Genomic DNA, 15939 nt, shown 5'->3' on the forward strand with positions numbered 1-15939 from the left:
CCCTGCGGTGTGCCTTCCAAATCAGAGCTCATTTTCGCGAGCTGATATATGACGGCAAGCCCATTCGCCAGGCAAGCACTTATCGACACCAAGGCATCCTTGATCACAGCCCGTACAGTGAACCAAGCATGATATCAGTGCATAACGTAGGGAAGAGGTTTAAAGCTCCACAGCCAACCTTAGTAGCAGATTAGGGGGTAGCAACCATGGTGATATATTCAATGCCCACCAGGCAACTCAAAGTCGTCTGTCTATCTGATCAAGGTTCCTCACTCAAGCACCGGCGAGGTACCTATCTTTCCCGACAACATCAAGCTAGCCAAACAGGAAGTTCGAAGTTAAACCCACACACAGTCGCGAAACGATCGTAATCCCTTTCTCTCTTTCTCTCTTTCCTTTGTTCATCGTTCCCGCCTTCCAAATGTTGTTCATCTGATCTTGTCTCGGTTGGGTATACGTTCACACCGCTCTGATCAACGAATCCATCCATTCCCAAAACGTCAACCATCAACCACAGGGTATCGGTATCCATGTCTACATGGTACGTTGTGGCTGCGATAGCCATCTGGATGGAAGATCAGCATTATTGGTCAGTCAGTCAGTCAGTCAGTCAGTCAGTCATGACCCTAACCACCGACATAGGTGATCAACGTTGATGTAAACATACCAACCCCCATTCAACTACCCCCCCTTTCTATCTTCATAGACCGCAGTCTTTAACCAGACTGGTACTTCTTCTTGGAATAAGCCGTAGTAGTCGAAGCCTCCGTCTCCTCGGGCTTCTGGTCCTTCGCGGACTCATCCTTGAAACTAGAGTCTTTAGACTCGTCCTTCTTGGAATCGGTGGTGGCCCCGGTCTGATCTTTGGGGACTTGCTCGTTACCTGGGAAGGTGGTGCCACCCGTGGTGGTGTCTTGGCCGGAGGTCTGGTCGCAAAAATAAGGGGCAGGAAAAGCTGTTAGCAAGGGGTGTCTGGTGCGGTAGATGATGATATGGCTGTGGTTGGGCTGGAGGTTCTGTGTAAAAAAAAACTGGTGAGGGTTGGTGTGGAATTGGAGTGGGATGGACCATGAAAATGCTAAGGATAAGGATGCTGAGGATGAAAGGATATGAGATGATGGCCTCACGAATGTCTCCTCGCGAGTCTGTGAGTGGTGGAGAAGACAGATGTGAGACTTAGCAAAAATGTGTCTTTTGTGAATGATCATGAAGATTAGAGGATTGGGTAAAAGGAGATAGGCAACGTACGTTATCGTAAGACGACATGGTGATAGAGTTGCGAAGTAGGTTAGAGAAGTGGTTGAATGGTGCTTGTAGTAGAAGGCTATGGATATATCATGCAGATGAGGATATAAGACTCTCAATGCTCTTCTTTTAGATCTTTTCATTCTTGCAACTCGGCGACTCCCTCATACTTATACTTTTTTTTCCGTCCAAAATTCTCGTCCTCTGAATTCCTTCTTCCTTCTCCTTCCTCTTCCCATCCAAGAAAGTTCGCAGAGTAACCTTCGCCTCTCCAAACGCTTTCATCTTACCGCTAAACAACCAAGCAAGTTCTTTCTCCACTGTACACAAAAGAACAGATTCCGCGCAACACCACCGCAACCATTCCTTGCTCCTTGAAACCACAATCATACCCATCTCTTCCCGTTTTGCCCTTCCACGAGTCGTTTACCGCCCACCCAAGTCTTTCTCAGACGATACCACCATCAACCGACCGCAAGGCGAGAGGAGGAGGCCACGTCGAAATCGTCTCATGCCATCATCCTCCTTTCCCCTCCAGTCATCTTACCGCTTGCCGCCTTCAAACTTCTTGCCGAAGTGTCTCCGGTTACCTCGATATACTCACTGCACGGTAGAGGTAACTTGTCCCACGTTTTGGGTTTGGACTCTGAAGTAGCTCAGGTGGAAGCTCAAACGCGATTACCATTCACTCACGCGCCTTCATTTTCGCCTTGCCGACGAGCAAAATCCTTCCTTGTAATGCCTCTAGTGCAGCAGAAAATGGTACTTCTCTTTTCTTCTAAACTTTTTCTTTTTTTTTTTTTTTTTTTTTTTTTTTTTTTTGGTTACTTTTTGGGTCTTGCGGTCACTTTTCTCCTTTCCCCGTCCCAACCGCCTTTCCGCCATCCTCAAGTCCAACGAAAAGAGGTAGCCAGGCAGCAAGGTGTACCTGTCGTGTACTGTAGTAGTCGTTATGTATAATCAAATGCCTGCGTAATCTCCTTTTCTACCGCCTTTTGCTTTCCCGCTCTTCTCCTCTTGTCTTATTCAAGTAAAATCCGAGACAAGTTGACGCGCGGACACACAACCGGTCAGGAACATCAAACCATGTGGTTCCCTCATGGCTTCGCTCGCCTCGATGTTCTGGTCAAAGAACTGTCCGACACCATCCCCCCGATCAAGTGAGGTGAGGGGAAAAGAGAGAACGAACAAAAGAGCGAGACTGAAACAGAATTGGTTGTTCCGCGCACGCCTTCTAGCAAGGCACAATGGTTGGACTGTATCATCGCCGTAGATCCCGTAATTGGACCAGAGAAAGGTGAGGGGGGGAAGGGAAATGAAAGGCTCGGTCGGTGTACTACCTACCGCCGTATATAACAGGCCGCTTTGGGGGACGGTGAGTCTCACATGTTATGCGGGCGAGATACGCACTGTATTAGTCGTGGGTGCGCATGAGAAAATGACCAAGTCATTGTTGTTTGCAAAAGCAAAGCGGTCGTCAATCCAGCCTCATGGCTTCAACATTGAAAGTCGATAGGAGCCTCGGGTCAGTCTGCTGATGACGCTGCCATACTAGACTAAGAGGCTGGGCGTGCCACGCCCCACGGCATCATTGACGCAACTGCGACTGAGAGTTCAATTCGATGACCAGGCGAGAGAGTTGGGCAAGAAAGGAGTACAAGTCGTATCAGTTTGAGCAAAGTGTTACGACCAGCCGCGTAAGCCGGCGGGGCGGCAGGCAGGCGAGAAAGTTGACTACTGGACGGCAAAAAGAAGGGGGTATCGACATATTATTTTGAGAACTGAGAACTTCCATGCCTTTTACTGAAGTAAAGAGAAAAATGTCATTATTCCATATGCAGGAGGAAAAAACAAGACACAGACAATCAGAGCTTGGCTCGGTCCATGTTGTTCTGAATGGCACCACTCATCATGGGCACGTCAGGAAGTCCTCCTTGAGATCCATAGAGAACGGCTTGCCTGCCTCCCTTTGTCCCCCACCATGCAACACCAATAGCCGATCTCTCGACGTCCATCTCTCCGCTGACCAGGATCTCCCAGAACCGTCTCTTGGCAGCCTCCCTCATGGCCACGTCTTCGATCTGGTTCACAGCATGAGCGGCCTGGGTTAGCCAATCCTCAAAGATCCGGAGGTGGAGGAACGGCAGAGAATCTATCAAGGTCATCACCAAGGTACTCTGTTCAGACACGGGTAGCTCGGGAGTGGCCGATTGGACTTGAGTTTCAGGAGGCGGCAATGGCACCTTGCTTGCGACACCTATGCGGAAACGGACCATCTCTAAAAGTGTCTCAGCCAGCTGTGGGTGGGTTGACGAAATGGGGTACGGGGGGGAAAGGATCTGCATCAAGGTCTTGAAGGCCAGGCGGAATTGGCGCGGTGAAATGTGCGTGGGGAAGGCCGAGAACAGCGCCTCGGCATAGAAAGGGGCGAGCTTTACGGTGACGGGTGCGTTATGTGGGCACGAGAGAACCGAAAGGACGGCGCTGTGTGCTGCCTCGAACAACTCGAGCATGCGTGGCGAGAGGGGGGTTGAGTGAGTCAGGTAGGCCATGGCCGGTTGCACAATGAGCGAATCGCAGTCCTCGGGTGTCAGCTTAAGGGGGAGGTGTTCGGCAACGTTCAAGTAGAACAAGTCCAGGGTTCTGTGAAGGGGATGTGGAGGAATGGTGCCCGGGTTAAGTGGCTTCGCATCGCGTAGAAAGCTGGCACAGGCGTCCGAGTACCTCGCCAGGTTGTCAACGGACGTAAGGTACGTGAAGGTGTATACCTGGAAGGCATCGCTTCCGTTCCGAGACGAGATGAAGTAGAGGTAGCGGAGGGCCTTGAGGGTCTTGCTGGCCACGACGGGTGCCATGGCATCATTCCTCATCCGAGGATCGAGCAGACTGCGAGCCACAATGGTCTGTAACACCGCTACCGAGCCATACATGACCTTCCTCAAGAGCGTCCACAGAGCCACCCAAGGACCTTGTAGAGTCTCTTGGGTGAGGTATACTTCCTCCTCGGAGATTTCGATTTCCGAGAGCTTGCTAGCCTCCCATTCGTGCAGGAGCTTTTGGGTAAACGTGAGCAGATCATTCTGAGCCTGCAAGACAACGTTGGTATCACGCGCATGTTCGATGGCAAATCCAACGACCTTTGACAGAGGTCCAAGTCCATTGACCAACGGCTTTTGCTCAAGCTGGCGAAGAAGAAGAGCCGATGGGGAGTTCTCTTGCCAAGTAAAGTGGTTTCCTGATTGCTTGAGATCTCCATCGATAGTGCAAAGAAAGAGGCCGTCTTGCAAGCCATCTGCGCCAGTCATGCCATTCAGAGCAACGGGCACGATAGCGTCACAGTCCAGGGCGAGGCGAGAGGACTTTGAAAGTAGTGGGAAGGCGTAGGTGAGGGCCAGCGCTATCGGGCCGGGGGGAGCAGGGGGCTCTGGTTCGCGGTGTTGTCCGTGTGGTTGCTCATTGGGGCGGAGGGCAAGGTTGACAGCGGTGACGAAGGCTTGCTCGACGGTATTGCGCATCGAGTAGCTCAGGCCATGGCGATTCCTGGGATCTTTCTGACTTGTCATGCCAAGGAGAACACCGCAGAAGACAAGCAGATGCTGCCACCTGCTGGACTTGTCGTCTGCGCCCTTGAGGACGGCTGATACCCAGTCATCGCACGACAAACCACCACCTGTGCGTGGCGCCTGTGGCACCGGCGGTCCTGCCTGAGATCCTCTCGAACCTGGCGGCAGGCCTTGTGACGCTCGCGACCCGGGCGGGCCATGCAGTGCCGGGTGTGTCTGAAGTGGAAGTGGCTGGGGCGGCTGCTTGTGTTTGGCTTGCTCTTGAAGTTTCGCGGCCTCCAACTCCTTGTTGCGGACGTGGGTGGCAGCGCTGTTGAAGATACTGATGACGCGGTAGCAGGCCCTCATGCCATCGCCGCGCTCCCATATTGCTGGCGCATTGAGCAGTTGCGAGGTGAGGACGGTGATGTTGAGCGGGTTGGAGAGGTGGGTCAGCAGCGTGGTGGTGGTCGAGTATAACTGTTCGGTGCGATCATCGTCATGGACGTCCTGGTATAACCGAAGAACATTGGTCAGAAGTCGTTCGACCGACATGGCGTGCTTCGTGTGGATGGGTCGCCCCTTCTCGTCGTGCTGCTCGTCGTCGTCGTCGTCGTCGTCGTCGTCGTTGTAGTGGTCGTCGTCGCCGCCGTCGCAAGTCTTCGTTTGTCAATTACGTCGTGGGATATTAGAGATTAATGGGGCGGTATGTAAGGACAGCGATGGGCAGGGGAACTAATCGAGATGATTGTCACGGTGGAACCATGTCATGTCTATTGGCAAAGAACAAACATTGAAGACGGGACCTGATGGAAGTGGAAGGTTGCGACCGTCGTTATTTCCTACCGGGGGCCGAGGTACTGTAAGGAGGAACGACGGTAAAGAGTGCAGTGTCAGTGGGTGAGGAGGCTCTCTGGGGGGCTCCATTCGTTCGATTCCCGTCCCCGTTCAGCTGAACCCGACCTGATTCTTCTTGCCATCCATGCACATGCATGATACGGGGACGCCCCATAATATCGAGGTCCGGTCCAGTGTTACCTACCTAGTCATGTACTGTAACGTAATCGGCCAGTGTTCTTGGCATGTGCGCTTTTGTAAGTAAGGAACGAATGGTTACAAACGGGACTTTTCTTACAAGAAACACGGCCAACGACAACAAGCAGCAGCGAAACTCCAAAGAACATCACCAGACAATAGGTACTGAATCCATCCAGGCTACTAGCCAAAATCACCATCAACCAAACCAGCCATTTTCCAAACTTTACACCAATCAATACTTGATACAACTACCCTCAGACGACATCACACCACGAGATAGTCAACATCTGCCCAGGCTACATTTTTCGCTTACAATTTTTGCAGCTCGATGGCAACGGAACCATCCGCAATGGAAACACGCTCGTACGGCTCTTGACTAGTTCCCCAACATAGTGTATCTCACTAACAGCCATACTTGCAGTATCATCCGAAAGGTTAAACCGGTTGGCTATGTCACTCCTCCCTTTCCTTCCCTCCACTGGCCTCCTCAACGTGACACCTATAGCCTCTACGACCTTGAGGACATGTGGCGCTTCACTCTTCTCTGGACCCTTATCATCTATGGCCTCGTTCACCTCGGTGCCGCTGGCATTGCGCTCATGATGCAGGTCGGCAAGAAGAAATCCAACTGGAAGTTCCTCTGGCTGGTCCCTTTGCTCTATGCTGCTGTTGCTGGCGCCGAGGCTCTGCTGGCCGGCTGTCTCGTTGGGCTGGTAGTGGGAGCCACTTACAAAGCGGGCGCATTCTCCATGTCGACGTGGATCCCCTTCATCTGGGGCTGGGTCAACGTGCTCATCTTGATCTTGTCGTCCTTCAGAATCCAGGGCGGTCTTTAGTGGAACGTCTGGCTTCTCTGCAAGGCCAATAAGCTATGTGCTTTCTGGAAGTGCTCAGCATACCTCCACCGTTGATTCATCCAGGTACCGAGCCTCAAGCCGAGCTGACGGGAGGGAAGTGCCCGATGTTTTGAAATGGAACCCACCCGACCAACTGACCCCTTTTTCGACATGGCGATCAGGAACCGGGACGATACGGGGTTCTAGGGGCACCTCGCGGGCGCGTCAGGGGCTCTGTAAACGAGTGGGCAGGCGCTTTCCATGGACTGGCTGGGACTGCCCGGAATTGCTTGCTAGGATCCCAGGTTGCGTCATTGTACTGCTCACAGCACCCCGGCCCCTGTATGCAACGCTGTTAGCGGTTCGAAGCGGGGCACAACATCCGTGAACGAGGAACTGCCCGCATCGAGGTCTTCTTGATGGAGATTTGTTGCTGATATCATTTCACCTTTGCATCCTCGACGGGACCCAACATCGCCTCTTTGTTTTCTGTGTTGCTGTTTGGCTTGCCGGGGTAAGGGGGGCCACTTTGTTGGCGTGTCAGACGACAATACGAAGGAGATCGCGGGAGCGCAACAACAATATCTACGACTACAAACATCTCGTCGCGACTCGCTTTCTTGACCGCATCCCGACCGGCTCGACGAATACCTACCACGTACCTACCTCTGCTTTCTGCACCCGGCAGCCTGCAATCGACAGGCCTCAGAATGGAAAGAATGGAAACATCGTCCAATTTGCGCCAGTGGTCGCAAGAGGGGTAAGTCTCCCTAAATGCTATTGTTTGGTTTTCTTGCCATTGTTCTCTGTTGCGACGTTGCCGTCCCCGGGCGCCAGCATATGATATGTGTACATCTTCGCTACCTCCCACTGCCTCTGTCGCCATAACCGTCTTGCCTACTCTGCCGGCTCCTTTGCATCACATCACCAGATCAGTCTACCATGTCTGAAACTCCGTCGTCGTCGTCGTCGGCGCCCTTGGCTACTGGTCGCAGTGACGGTCCATCAGTCCACCACCGTCAGCATTCACGCGGACAAACCACTCACATTAACATCCCTGCCGCTACCGCTACCGCTACCGCTACCGCTACCCATCTTTCAGAAGCTGACCTTTCCCTTCCGACGGACAGCCCAACCAGCGCGAACTCCGACCTCAACCTCGTCAACGACCGAGACTACTTTCCCTACCAGCCCAAGTCCCTAGCCGGCATCGCCACGCGCTCCTTCTGCCTCGGCATCGCTGTTACCATTGGCGTCGGCGCAACCGTCGCAACCCTTTTCTACACATCGAGCTCGCTCTGGCGCCTGCCCTTCTTCCTCGCCGCGCTCGCGACCTTTCACTTCCTCGAGTTCTGGACCACAGCCGCCTACAATACCCGCGCTGCCGATGTCAAGTCCTTCCTTCTCACGGCCAACTGGCCCGGCTACGCCATCGCACACGGCTTCGCGACGCTTGAGTGTCTGCTGACCAACGCCTTCTGGCCAAACCGTGCGTGGGCGCCGTTTGGTTCCGGTACGCTGCTCTGTTTGCTCGGCCTGGCCCTGACGGTGATCGGCCAGGTGGTGCGCAGTGTGGCCATGGTACAGGCGGGACCGAGCTTCAACCACTTGGTGCAGCGCCAGCGAAGCTCGGCGCACGTACTGGTGACGTCGGGGATCTACGGCAGGTTCAGGCACCCGAGTTACTTTGGCTTCTTTTGGTGGGCGTTGGGGACGCAGATGGCTATGGGCAACGTCGTTAGCTTTGTGGCTTATGCGGCGGTGTTGTGGAAGTTCTTCAGTTCGAGGATCAAGCATGAGGAGGAGTTTTTGGTCAAGTTCTTTGGGCAAGAGTATGTGGATTATCGAAGAAGGGTGGGCACCAAGATTCCGTTTGTTCCCTGAGTTGGGCGTGGTGCTTTTTCGACAGAACTCATCTGTTGTGTGCCATAGTCTATTACGTGGTAGTCGCTTTACGTGGTATACAGTTCGAAAGAATAGATACAAAGCCTATCAAACCAAACAGTTCACGTATTTCCCCTTTGTTACTACATAATATTATCGCAGTTCCGGTAACGCCCTCGAACACCATGGCTAAAGCAATTGGTCTACCTAGAATCCCGACCCAGCTGCAGGGAACAGCTGACGTTCACCTTACACTGTCCTGTTGATCAAGCCTATATCTATGTTTCCTTCACCGTCGAAAATAACCAGGAGCAGACAACTACACGAGAGGAGGGCACGTCCCCTGCCCTTGCTGAACAAGCTGCTGCGAAGTAGTCATCTTGCTCACACTCCCATACTTGGCCTGCCATGCGTAAAAGTACATGAGGGCCGCAAACGGTTGGCCAAAGATGGTAAAGGAGACCCAGAAGATGATGTTGCCCAGCAACTTGCCATTGGGAGACGTTTTCTTTTCCAAAGGCTTGGTGAACTGGATGAGAGGCAGTTGAAGGAACATGCCGAGAAAAGCGACGCCTGTGATTTTTGTGTTAGATGACAGTTCTTCCATATGGCTTGTCTGTGAAATGGCCAAAGGGAAAAAAATAGGAAAAGAAAAAATGAAGAAGAAAAAAACATACCAATAAGGTTATGAGTAGGCACACCAACAAGCAATTCATGCAAGACGGCGCTCAAGAAGAAAACCGCCAAACTCGCCGTCGCATTACTCCACCCCCTCGACCGCATGGGCGAGTACACATGGCGCTTGAAGTACTGATAAACGGGCTTGTTCCACGTGCGCCAGTACACGCCCAAGCTCTCGCTGTTCCACCACTCATCATAAAACGAGCGGTCCGCAAACCTGGTCACCTCAGCCAGCGCGTTCAAAAAGCTCTGGAACAGCGCGAAGAACCCAGCGAGCCAGATAATCAACGAAATAGTCGACAACTTCAGCAGCCGCTCCACAATGCTCGGGATATCAAGCGAAGCAATCTTGTCCAGCGAGTTGCGCAGCACCGGCGTCGCGTATTGCGCCGAAAGGAACCAGATGAATACACTGAGACAAATCACCTCGCCACATCGCTTGGCCACGAACGACCACCGGATTTTGGCGGTGCGCGGGTATACGGGCTGGTAGACTAGCGTGGGAGCCCACCAGAAGTAGCAGAGATTGCCCATCGTGATGTTCTCCGGATAGGGACACTCCGCGTACAGTCCTGGCAAGGCGTCGAGCTCTCCGCGGGCCGGGTGCAGGTACGCGTGTCTCAGGTCGCGGTTGGTGAAGGCGTACGAGGCTGTCTTGAGCCAGACCACGATGGCGTGCACTTCCGTGAGGGTGCCAATCAAAGGGTGGTGGATGTGGTAGTAAACCACATAGGAGGTTAGAACCAGGGCGGTAGTTACGTTGATGGCGTGAAGGAGGCGAACGAGCTTCCATGTTGATTGGAACTTGCGGTGCTGCTCCTCGGTTGGGCTATTGGTGCCGTCTTGGTGCTGGTGCTCCTTTGCGTTCTGCTCGGAGGCGGACACATTGCGCTCGGCACGGGCTTGGACGGCGGCGTAGTACTCGATGATGTAGGCGATGAAAAGGTGGCAGGGGATCAGGAAGTACAGCAACAGACCGAGGTTGATGTCGGATTTCCGAAAGTCATGGCAGCCGATGCATATCAGGACGCCGTACTGGTGAGAGTTGTTAGCTATATCGATCCGGTACAAATAGAACAGATAGGCCAGACGGTCGAAGTCAGGCAGGAGATGGTATGTCCAACCTTTTGGATGTTCTCAATGATCAAACGAAGGTTACCGACAACTGCGAACACTGTTAGCACACTCGGCCAACTCGGTAATGTAAACGTGGCAGGAATTCCCAATGTTTACCCAAAACAATGACCATCAGGTTGCGGAACCCCAAGAAGCTGGGGCTCTCAGTTGTGTCGTGGCTCAGACAGGATGGCCTTGATTGAGAGTGAACGGCCTCGACATGGCGATATTTACTCCGAACTACCTTCTTCGAGTGTCTTTTCGTCTCCGTCTCTGGTTCACCACCGGCATTGGCCTTGTCATTAGGAGTGCTGCCATTTTCTGTACCATGAGTCCGACGGATGACGTTGTCGTTTGAGGTGTGGACAGCGGGGTCAAGCCCCGTCGTCGTGGCCGTTGAACTACTCATTATCCCAGCATAGACCGGCAAGGAATGAGGTGGCTAGTAAGTTTGGGGATTGTGAGCTTTTGTATTTCACGAGAGTCAAATCGTGAAAAAGAGACGAGGGTGTGGTTGATGTATATTCATCAAATAAAGTGTGAAGGTGGCAAGGGTATATATCTCCGCGTCAAGCCGAGTCGGATTGGGCGCTTGCTCGCAATTAGCTACTACCTACGGGCCGCTGTCAACCTTGGTTCGGGCACGCCGCCGGACCCTTCCCCAAGGATCAGGTTTTACTAAACTGTCAAAGCCTCGGGATGGCACGTTGGAGGCCGAGGGTAGTATGATGACATGATGCAAGGGGACCTTGTAGGGCAGAAAGGGTGTGGAATGAATCCGTTGGGTTGAGGTTGTACAAGAGACAAGAAGTGGAAGGGCAGCTAGAGGTACCTAGGTAGTCTTGGAAGCTTTTAGTTTGTAGCGTGCATAGAGATAGCTATAGCAACACGCGAAATTGGTGCCTGGACCAGGTGTTGTCTGTCACTGGAGCATCCGAGAAGGCCTCCAAATCCCCGAAATGAAGGAGAAATGGAGCATCGTTCTTTCATCAACGGACACCGCTACCTTTCAGGAGCTACCTCTGTGCTGTCCAACGTCCTCGAACTCTGTAAGTCGTATAATATAACTCTCGGCTCCCGAACAGAAGCGACGACCCAAGACAAAATCTCCGTCGAGATCGTTCTAGCTCCACGCTCCGAGATTTTAAGTTCCATGCAATGGGCCCCCTGTTTGGGCATCCTCACCTAAAGAAGTGGAACGCGAATACAACTTAAGATGTCCCCTTCCACTTGAGCTGGAATAACGCATCTGGAAAGTCCGTCCATGGAGCCCTAAAATTTTTGAAGGTCGAAGCTTCCTCGATACATGTGATCCGAACAGGGTATTGATAGGTGCAAGGGCCGGGATCACCATGCACTACCAAGTTGGCGCTCACGAACCACTCGAACATCCATATAAATTGGCAAGACGGGGAGGAGTAGGTACATAGGTAAAAACGAATGTACCTAATCATGTAGGCAAAGATGAGGTTGAGCGGGACGGGAACTCTGAAGCTCATGAAATCCATGTCACCTCGTTGCACCTCCTCACAGAGGACCGCCTACGTACCGTGCCATCACCTATAGAGGTATCTGTCTGTTTTTGAACCCAAGGCGTGTTCGTTCCAAAACTATGTAGGACAGTAAAAGAAGCCCTTGTTGTAGTGGCAGAAAAGCTTTGGGGTTATAGTCATATGAGCTTCCCTTACTGCACTACATACATACTGCCAGAACACGGTCTTGAAAGCGATGAGAAATAGGGGCTATGGAAAAGGGAATCCAAATGACCATATCCTTGTGTATGCCTCTACGAAGAGGTAAACATCGCTCATCCAGTGTCCATAGGCATTGGCCTCTTTGTAACGTGGGCTCGGATGGGTAAACTGCCCGTTCAACGCTGACCTGAAGCGTCGTTGCTGTGGTTCCTCGAGGTTCTGTTCCCTTGCGACGGGAACATCATCAGAACGGGCGTTCCAAACTCCAAATTCATCCCCACTGATCGCACACCCGGGCCGTTGCCGGGCGGTGGAGGTAGGCGCTCTCGGGGCGCTGTAACCCTCAGATGGAAAGCTTGGCCCGTGCGCTAAAGCATGCCGGCCGCGTTTGAATGCGCCCAGGCATTTCTGAACAAGACCACCAGGGCACGGACCATCTACCGACTTTCCATTCAACTCATCAATCGTTCACCACCCAGCCTGTTCAACCAAGCCACCAAACCACCAAACTCCAACCAAAAAAAAGGAAGCCGCGCTTCAAGTGAAGTGAGTCTATCCGTCCTTGAAAGTTCAGGGTGGAGTATGCCGCTAATACATTACATCTAGATATTCGTACAAGAATTCTGAAAAATTACACGCGCTTAGGGGAAACAAATCATCGTCTGAGGCGCGACCAGAAGTTATCATCATCTAAGCGCGTCAGCATCAGAATTCAGTCGATTGATTACCATGTCATACGAGCCCAGGGGAGATCATGACAAGGGCTATGGAGGGGGAGGAGGTCATGATGGCCTCCCACCCCGAAATAGAGGCAGACGTAAGTTCATGCTGCGGCTACGACCAAACTCTACCTCTAGCGAATATACCGTGTACACAGTCCATGTCGCCAGGCATTATCTATCACAATGTTCTGTCCATCAATCATGACGGCGTCCCAGGTGACAACAGTTATCCGTTTGCTCCGTGATGGCGTAGCTTTTGTTGCCGACCATGGCCTGGACATCACCGACGACAATACAATCGATCACGTTGACACTCGCCCTCCTCACTTTATCCTCACTTCTCGTTCACCCGTTCCTGCTTAGCACCGCCATCATCTCACATCACCATCTCTGGCTGTTCTGTGGGATTCTTTTCTTCACCCAACTCAATAGCACCTGTTTTTCACTCGCCGATGGACAACGAAGACTGACCCTAGACTCAGGCCCCGTCACCGACTATGGTGCTTCAGTAGTTCACTACATGCGCCACAGGCAACCGAGATACCGGGGATCGTATGCTGGTGAAGTTGAAAGGCCCAGCCCGAGTTACATTGTTGATGTAAGGACAAATGCAAGCCATCAACCCGCCGCATTGATACTAAAACTTGGTACAGATGTTACCACCATACGCCCGAGTCACCAATCCAGCAGACTCCGTACCATCAAGGCATCTTCACTCTTCCCTCAACAAAATCAAACACCCCATCAATGTGGTACGATGGACGCCAGAAGGACGAAGGCTGTTAACGGCCAGTAGCAGTGGAGAGTTTACGCTCTGGAACGGCACAGGATTCAATTTCGAAACGATCATGCAAGCCCACGATTCCGCCATTCGTGCTCTAGTATATTCGCACAGCGACGACTGGCTCGTCTCAGCCGATCATGACGGTATCATCAAATATTGGCAGCCAAACTTCAACAATGTCGAGAGCATTAGGGGCCATACTGATCCCATCCGCGACCTTGCCTTCAGCCCCAACGACACCAAATTTGTCACGGCTTCAGATGATCAGACACTCAAAGTCTTTGACTTTGCTGGCGGCTCAACGGACATGACTCTGACAGGGCACGGATGGGACGCAAAGAGTTGCGATTGGCATCCCAGCAGAGGCCTGATTGTCTCTGGTTCGAAAGATCATCTGGTCAAGCTGTGGGATCCAAGGACGGGTAGATGCCTGACCACGCTTCATGGGCACAAAAACACCATCACCAAAACGCTCTTCGAGAGAGTACAGGGAAACTGTTTGGCAACATCAGCTAGAGATCAGACAGCTCGCGTGTTCGACCTTCGAATGATGCGAGACATCGCCCTCCTCAGGGGCCACGAAAAGGACATATCGACATTGACGTGGCACCCAGTCCACTCCAACCTCCTAAGCACCGGCGGCTCGGACGGCTCGCTATTCCACTACCTCTTGGACGAGCCGAACACCGCGCCCGACGGCTCAGTCATGCCGATCCCGGCAGTTTACGACACCGCCGATCCTTCGTCCGCACCTGCCCAACCCATCTACCCAGCCCACAAGATCCCCTATGCCCACGACTTCGCCATCTGGTCGCTCGACTGGCACCCGCTCGGCCACATCCTCGCCTCGGGATCCAACGATCGCATCACACGTTTCTGGTCTCGCGCAAGACCTGGCGAGGCTCCCGAGTCCTTCAACGACCGGTATCACATCGGCGAGGCAGCAGCCGAAGCTCAAGGCACCTGGGATCGCCGCGGCGGCCGTCACATGCGGCAAGTCGAGGAGGAGCAGGAGCTGGAGGACGAGATGGACGGCCTGGTGGATCAAAAGATGCCCATCAAGGGGCAGCCCGGCGTTGGCGGCGGCGGAATGATGCCTGGTCTTTCCTTCCCCAGCATTCCCGGCCTTCCTCTCCAGCAGGTTCCCAGCTCTGGCCCTGGCGGCAGCGGTTTTATACCGCCACCACCCATCATCCCCGGCGTCGGCGGTGCCACCGGTGTCCCGCCTCCTCTCCCCTTCCCTATCCCCGGCATGCCCGGTCTGCCTGCCGGTGTCGTCCCGCCGCCCCTTCCGGGTTTAGATCTGAAGAACCCGCCCGACTTTAGCGCGCTCGCTGAAATGATGAAGAAGGCCGGTTATCAACCGCCGCCGCCGCCAGGCTCGGCTGGCGCACCGATGCCCCCTCCCGGCATCCTGCCCCCTGGCCTAATCCCCCCGCCGGGCGCGGCGGGCTTCCCTATGCCCCCTCCTGGGTTTGCGCCTCCGCCGCTGATTCCTGGTGCTGGTGGTCCGCCGGGAGGAGCCACTCACCCCGATGGTGGGAATGATCAGTATGATTCGTCAGGGAGGAGACGCGCGCCGTTGCCTAGTCAGGAGGAGAGTCTTAGGATGGAGCAGAGCAAGGGCAATTATACGCGCGTGAGATAGGATAGAGATTGTGGAGGAGACAAATTTTGCTTTTGATATATTTGCTTTTGTTAGCCATGCTGCACAAAGTCAATGGGGGTGGTGCTTGATCACATAATGCTGAGAACTTTTCTTCCGGGCAGTGTATGTGTCGGGAAATCAAGTGTGGCGGTAGTCCTGGAATGACACATGAAGAAGGAAATCATAGGGTGAGAGAAACATCCAAAGGGACAAGAAAAGAATATTACGATAAGACTACTATATGTTCGTGAATGATAGCGAACAAGGGAGTCTTGCTGAGAGCACGGTGAGTTAACCACAACCGGTATTATATGTCTACTCCGTCCAAACGCCGTAACCGTACAAGTAAGCCATCTCCATTCCTCCACGCGGTCTACATACTGTCAAAGCCACATAACAAAAGGGTATCAATATTTCCGTGAACCTTCCCATCTTTTTTCCGTTTTGTTTTCAGCAATGCAACATCATACAGTCGACAATTCCCCCATTGTGAACCATGAACCCGTATTACTGCATCATCTATGCTCTAGCAAACTGCGGGTCCGAACCCTCACCATCTTGGCCCATCAACAGCTGCATGTCGGCAGCCCAGTCTTCAAAGACAGGCGACTGGTGTTGCAGTGAGAACGGATCTCCATGATCACTAAGCCAGAAAGGCGCAGCGCCGAGATTTCCGCCATCGCTAACTGGAGCATTCGTGAATTGCTCCATTTGAGGGGGAGGGGTAGCGCCAGCTGAGGTGAATGCGG

General features: G+C 53.1%; 6 protein-coding genes across 9 annotated transcripts; 3 read left to right on the forward strand and 3 right to left on the reverse strand.

The window, feature by feature from the left end:
• Window positions 1–145: 145 nt before the first annotated feature.
• On the reverse strand, window positions 146–1363 carry NCU00031 (hypothetical protein). Its single transcript, XM_951925.3, has 3 exons — window positions 1249–1363; window positions 668–926; window positions 146–565 (listed from the first exon to the last, which is right to left on the reverse strand). Exons 1-2 carry the CDS (start codon window positions 1264–1266, stop codon window positions 717–719), a joined length of 228 nt encoding a protein of 75 aa, XP_957018.1. The 5' UTR covers window positions 1267–1363; the 3' UTR covers window positions 146–565; window positions 668–716.
• A 705-nt stretch (window positions 1364–2068) lies between these two features.
• On the reverse strand, window positions 2069–5676 carry pex8 (peroxin 8). Its single transcript, XM_951926.3, has one exon. The coding sequence runs from the start codon at window positions 5340–5342 to the stop codon at window positions 3111–3113; it is 2232 nt and encodes a 743-aa protein (XP_957019.3). The 5' UTR covers window positions 5343–5676; the 3' UTR covers window positions 2069–3110.
• A 313-nt stretch (window positions 5677–5989) lies between these two features.
• NCU00033 (integral membrane protein) lies at window positions 5990–7036 on the forward strand. The gene is made up of 2 exons (XM_011395425.1): window positions 5990–6188; window positions 6247–7036. Exons 1-2 carry the CDS (start codon window positions 6154–6156, stop codon window positions 6659–6661), a joined length of 450 nt encoding a protein of 149 aa, XP_011393727.1. The 5' UTR covers window positions 5990–6153; the 3' UTR covers window positions 6662–7036.
• Window positions 7037–7124: 88 nt separating this feature from the next.
• On the forward strand, window positions 7125–8673 carry NCU00034. Of its 2 annotated transcripts, XM_011395427.1 has the most exons (2): window positions 7125–7421; window positions 7792–8673. In XM_011395427.1, the coding sequence occupies exons 1-2, from the start codon at window positions 7372–7374 to the stop codon at window positions 8543–8545; spliced, it is 804 nt and encodes a 267-aa protein (XP_011393729.1). In that variant the 5' UTR covers window positions 7125–7371; the 3' UTR covers window positions 8546–8673. The 2 variants fall into 2 exon arrangements, with proteins under 2 accessions (XP_011393729.1, XP_011393728.1); XM_011395426.1 differs by having other exon boundaries at window positions 7398–8648.
• On the reverse strand, window positions 8541–11150 carry NCU00035. 2 transcript variants are annotated; one of them, XM_011395429.1, is made up of 5 exons: window positions 10960–11150; window positions 10460–10784; window positions 10351–10391; window positions 9223–10261; window positions 8541–9118 (listed from the first exon to the last, which is right to left on the reverse strand). In XM_011395429.1, the coding sequence occupies exons 2-5, from the start codon at window positions 10749–10751 to the stop codon at window positions 8865–8867; spliced, it is 1626 nt and encodes a 541-aa protein (XP_011393731.1). In that variant the 5' UTR covers window positions 10752–10784; window positions 10960–11150; the 3' UTR covers window positions 8541–8864. The 2 variants fall into 2 exon arrangements, with proteins under 2 accessions (XP_011393731.1, XP_011393730.1); XM_011395428.1 differs by having other exon boundaries at window positions 10460–11150.
• A 1347-nt stretch (window positions 11151–12497) lies between these two features.
• Window positions 12498–15557, forward strand: NCU00037. 2 transcript variants are annotated; one of them, XM_011395430.1, is made up of 4 exons: window positions 12498–12582; window positions 12643–13159; window positions 13241–13356; window positions 13412–15557. In XM_011395430.1, exons 2-4 carry the CDS (start codon window positions 13027–13029, stop codon window positions 15188–15190), a joined length of 2028 nt encoding a protein of 675 aa, XP_011393732.1. In that variant the 5' UTR covers window positions 12498–12582; window positions 12643–13026; the 3' UTR covers window positions 15191–15557. The 2 variants fall into 2 exon arrangements, with proteins under 2 accessions (XP_011393732.1, XP_011393733.1); XM_011395431.1 differs by having other exon boundaries at window positions 12643–12853.
• The last annotated feature ends 382 nt before the right edge of the window (window positions 15558–15939 follow it).

Source organism: Neurospora crassa, linkage group III (assembly GCF_000182925.2).
Source record: "Neurospora crassa OR74A linkage group III, whole genome shotgun sequence".
In the NCBI taxonomy this organism is placed as follows: domain Eukaryota; kingdom Fungi; phylum Ascomycota; class Sordariomycetes; order Sordariales; family Sordariaceae; genus Neurospora; species Neurospora crassa.

What these genes read in the sequence shown, in the direction of transcription:
- pex8 (XM_951926.3), bottom strand. Translation starts at nt 5,342, where the DNA reads ATGTCGGTCGAACGACTTCTGACCAATGTTCTTCGGTTATACCAGGAC.
- NCU00035 (XM_011395429.1), bottom strand. Translation starts at nt 10,751, where the DNA reads ATGAGTAGTTCAACGGCCACGACGACGGGGCTTGACCCCGCTGTCCAC. An exon ending in CCTGATGGTCATTGTTTTGG is followed by an intron (nt 10,392 to 10,459) that starts GTAAACATTGGG and finishes CAGTGTTCGCAG; the next exon opens with TTGTCGGTAACCTTCGTTTG. An exon ending in TCATTGAGAACATCCAAAAG is followed by an intron (nt 10,262 to 10,350) that starts GTTGGACATACC and finishes AACTCTCACCAG; the next exon opens with TACGGCGTCCTGATATGCAT.
- NCU00033 (XM_011395425.1), top strand. Translation starts at nt 6,154, where the DNA reads ATGGCAACGGAACCATCCGCAATGGAAACACGCTC. An exon ending in TCCGCAATGGAAACACGCTC is followed by an intron (nt 6,189 to 6,246) that starts GTACGGCTCTTG and finishes CCATACTTGCAG; the next exon opens with TATCATCCGAAAGGTTAAAC.
- NCU00037 (XM_011395430.1), top strand. Translation starts at nt 13,027, where the DNA reads ATGGCCTGGACATCACCGACGACAATACAATCGATCACGTTGACACTC. An exon ending in TCACCATCTCTGGCTGTTCT is followed by an intron (nt 13,160 to 13,240) that starts GTGGGATTCTTT and finishes CCCTAGACTCAG; the next exon opens with GCCCCGTCACCGACTATGGT. An exon ending in GCCCGAGTTACATTGTTGAT is followed by an intron (nt 13,357 to 13,411) that starts GTAAGGACAAAT and finishes AACTTGGTACAG; the next exon opens with ATGTTACCACCATACGCCCG.
- NCU00034 (XM_011395426.1), top strand. Translation starts at nt 7,604, where the DNA reads ATGTCTGAAACTCCGTCGTCGTCGTCGTCGGCGCCCTTGGCTACTGGT.